Raw genomic sequence first — 3,550 nt, 5'->3', positions numbered from 1 at the left:
ATCATTTGACATGATCGACAGCGAAAAAAAAATTATTTTATTAAAATTTTTATAAATTTCTTTTCATAATTTTGAATCGCACGCTTCCCGCGGCGGGTACCACTTTTGAGAGCACTGATGGGCAGCGGTGGCTTAACACACCACATGCTTGAAATTTTTAGTGAATAACTTGGACCGCGTGTATTTTACTTTCTAATATAGATTCTAATATAACGTATGTCTATAGCAGTCAGTACTCGTTACGAAGCCGAAGCGCAAGCATCGAGCAAAGATCGCTCCCATCGCGCAGCAAGTGTTTAAAAGCAAAAGATATTTTACATTATTAAAAGTGACCGTGCATTGTGCGCGACATGGCTCATATCAAAGAAATCTACTTGAGAGCATTGAAGAGATTACGAAGTGAGTGCGATTGGAATATCGAAAACCAACGACTCGAACTTCTTCGTGAACTCGTCGATTTATTCGGCGAATGGTACTGCCGACGTCCATATCCAAATCTTCTGGTCTTTCTCATCCCGATGAAATTGATTGGCTCATCTCGAAGGTTATAGAGAACTGGACGAAGCCACACTATGGAGAGAATAAACTACAAAACTTCATCAATTTTATTGTCAGTACCGGTTACGAAGACCCGCTCGTAGAAGACTGGGGGCCACCACGTACGTTGCTTCGCACTACACCGTTGCATCTTGCGCACAGACACAATTGCCTCTTCCTCAAAGATCAATTATTTCAAATTTACAACAAGTGTGACGTGAATTACACCGACGAATCGGGCCTCACCCACTTCCAAATTGCCTGCGAGTGGGGATTCACCGAGGTCGTGTCAAAATTTCTCGGATTACGTCACGATCCCAATTGCTTCGCGCTACACTCGGCGCTGGAAAGCGGCCACGCGTACATTGCCAAAATGCTGCTAAGAAGTGGCGCCGATCCAAACTTAGCCATCGAGGCGGACGGATCGACGCCTCTGCACGTCATCTGCCGGCGCGACTTTCGCGATTCTCAAGACCTGGTGAAGTTGTTCGTCGAGACCAGCGAGGACGAACTGAATCACGAGGTGCAGATAGACGCCCGGGATAAGTCGGGCAGGACACCGTTGCATTTGGCACTGGAGCGCGACCTTCAAGCGGTGGCCGAATCGCTGCTGAGGAACGGCGCCAGCCCGAATGCGGCCGACGCGGAAGGAATGACACCACTGCACATTTATTGCACGAGACGCGTCGACGAGTTTCGCTCGATGGAGGCATTTTTGGCCATCTACGACAAAATGTATGAGGATGTCCAGCTCGACGCGCGAAACAATCTGGGATACACACCGTTGCTCTTGGCTTTCGAGCGCAGGCACCACCAAGCGGCTCTAGTGCTGCTGAGGAGAGGCGCTGATCCGAACATAGCCAACGACGACGAAGTGACGCCGCTGCACTTAATGTGCGAAAAAGTCATCGGCGACGCGAGTTTGCGAATCGAACTCAGCCAACGTTACCCGTTACAGATCGACGCCCGGGACAAGTGGGGCAACACACCCCTGCACCGTGCCATTGAATCCGACAATATTCATCTGGCCGCATTTTTGCTGAAAAGAGGGGCCAGTCCGAATTCGGCCAACGACAAAGGAGTGACTCCCACGCACTTGGCTTGCGGGATCGACCGCGATGTGCTGGAGCTTTTTTTTAAAGTCAACGACGACGTCCAGAATGCGGTGCGGGTCGATGCTCGGGACAATAATGGCTCGACGCCACTTCAGTGGGCCGTGTCGAAGCTCGTGCCCGACGCGATCGATGTAATCTTGAGTCGCGGGGCTGACCTGTCTAGCTTCGTTTTTCCCGCTTTCGATCGTTTCGACGAGTGCCTCGAATCGCTGGACATGCATTATCGGACGAAATTGTCAGTAGCATCTGGCCTTGTAGCCGTCGTCGAACGCCTCGAGGAAAATGGATACGAGCTGGACCGCAGCGACGCCCTGACGATCATGAGATCATTCGCCAAGTACGAATTGTTAAAAAAAGAAGATTACTCGTCGTGCTATAAGGAGGAGCATTTCACCAAAAATATAACGATGAAATCGAATCTGTCGCTCTACGACCTGATTCAATTACCACCCAAACAGGCTGGAAAATTAATCACGCACGCGGACTGCATGAATTTCGCGCACTCCTGCCGATTGGAGGGGATGTCCGACGAATTTAGAGCGAGGTGTTACGCGCAACTGTGCGAGATAATTTCGAGAAAATTTTTCCTGGAGTGGGCTCTGGATCCTTTGGTAGAGCTGTTACACTATCGATTGCCGATTCTTTGCTGCGACATGATTGCGGATAAACTGAAGAACAAAGATTTGATGAATATTTGCTTCGCGGCTGAACTGCTCAGAGCTCGGAGAAATTGAGCTTTAAGCACTTTCAAATGTAACAAATTCGTATATTATTCAAATAAAAATATTTTACAAAAAATTTAATTCATTAATTTGCTTGCATTTATTTTTTTTATTTTTTTTTTGTACTTAATTTTCACATCTTGCAGCTATTCTGTAATGATGATAAAATAAAGGTACACGTGTCGCAATATTGAATTGAAGTATAAGGAAATCTACTTGATTTCATTTAATCGATATTTATAGTTTATTCGCGGGAACGAATTAACCGCGAATAGCGGGGTTTACCTGTATCAGTTTAAATGTAAATTGTTTAAACTTGAAAAGTTTATTTTTTTTATTTTAAACAATAATGTTTTTTATTTATGTAAGCGTAAATAAGTGTTAAAATTATTTTTTAAATTAAAGCGTTGCATAGAGCGATTTGAAAGCTACTACATAAGATAATGTGGACTTCAATACCTGAAGAGAAATTTTTTTTGTTATTTTTTATTCATGACACTTTTGAATATCATAAAGAAATAACCCATATGTAAACCAACACATTTTGTTCGTATACGTGGACATAATTTTATGAGTTATTTTGGCGATTGAAATTTTTTTAATACAAAGAAAATGAATATCTTACCGTACTGCAAGTTTCAAAGTTTAAATCGATGATTGTCCCAGCTCTTATTACAAAAATTTTCTGTGTCCTAAGTATAAGCAATACCATAAAAAGTCTCAATTTTGGTGGATATGCGTACCAATTGATGCTGCAACTACGCGAAAGTTTATTTATTAGTATGGGTTATTTTGCATAAATACGTATTCTAAATTTTTAACTAAATTGTTACCATTCAAGGTACATTGCATAGCTGGCATTGTACAGAACTTGACTTGGAGTACACATTGCTATCATTACTACTATGCCAGTGCAATATACGACTATCATTTTTGCAGCTACTGCTAAATCAGTATTAATTGATATTACTACCTAAATCATTGAGATAAATAAACTCGTTAATACTGAAGGTTTCACTGAAAAAAATCTTAGAGGCGATTCGAACAAAAGTGGACAACTGGATCAGAATAGTATATTTTGTAACAAGTGTGCGAAGCAGTTGACTCATCGAGGAGTTGTTTTCACCCGAGCGTAGTGTTACCGTTCCAATTAATTTACGTGAGCTCTCGTGTCTC

General features: G+C 42.9%; 1 protein-coding gene across 1 annotated transcript; it reads left to right on the top strand.

Annotated features, from left to right (window-relative positions):
- Nucleotides 1–910: 910 nt before the first annotated feature.
- LOC106656854 (serine/threonine-protein phosphatase 6 regulatory ankyrin repeat subunit B-like) lies at nt 911–2,386 on the top strand. Its single transcript, XM_014378009.2, has one exon. The coding sequence runs from the start codon at nt 911–913 to the stop codon at nt 2,384–2,386; it is 1,476 nt and encodes a 491-aa protein (XP_014233495.2).
- Nucleotides 2,387–3,550: the final 1,164 nt, after the last annotated feature.

Source organism: Trichogramma pretiosum, unplaced genomic scaffold (assembly GCF_000599845.2).
Source record: "Trichogramma pretiosum strain Unisexual culture from Peru unplaced genomic scaffold, Tpre_2.0 scaffold106, whole genome shotgun sequence".
NCBI lineage: Eukaryota > Metazoa > Arthropoda > Insecta > Hymenoptera > Trichogrammatidae > Trichogramma > Trichogramma pretiosum.
The sequence above is the reverse complement of the archived record's forward strand: the minus strand, read 5'-3'. Positions and strand labels throughout refer to the sequence as shown.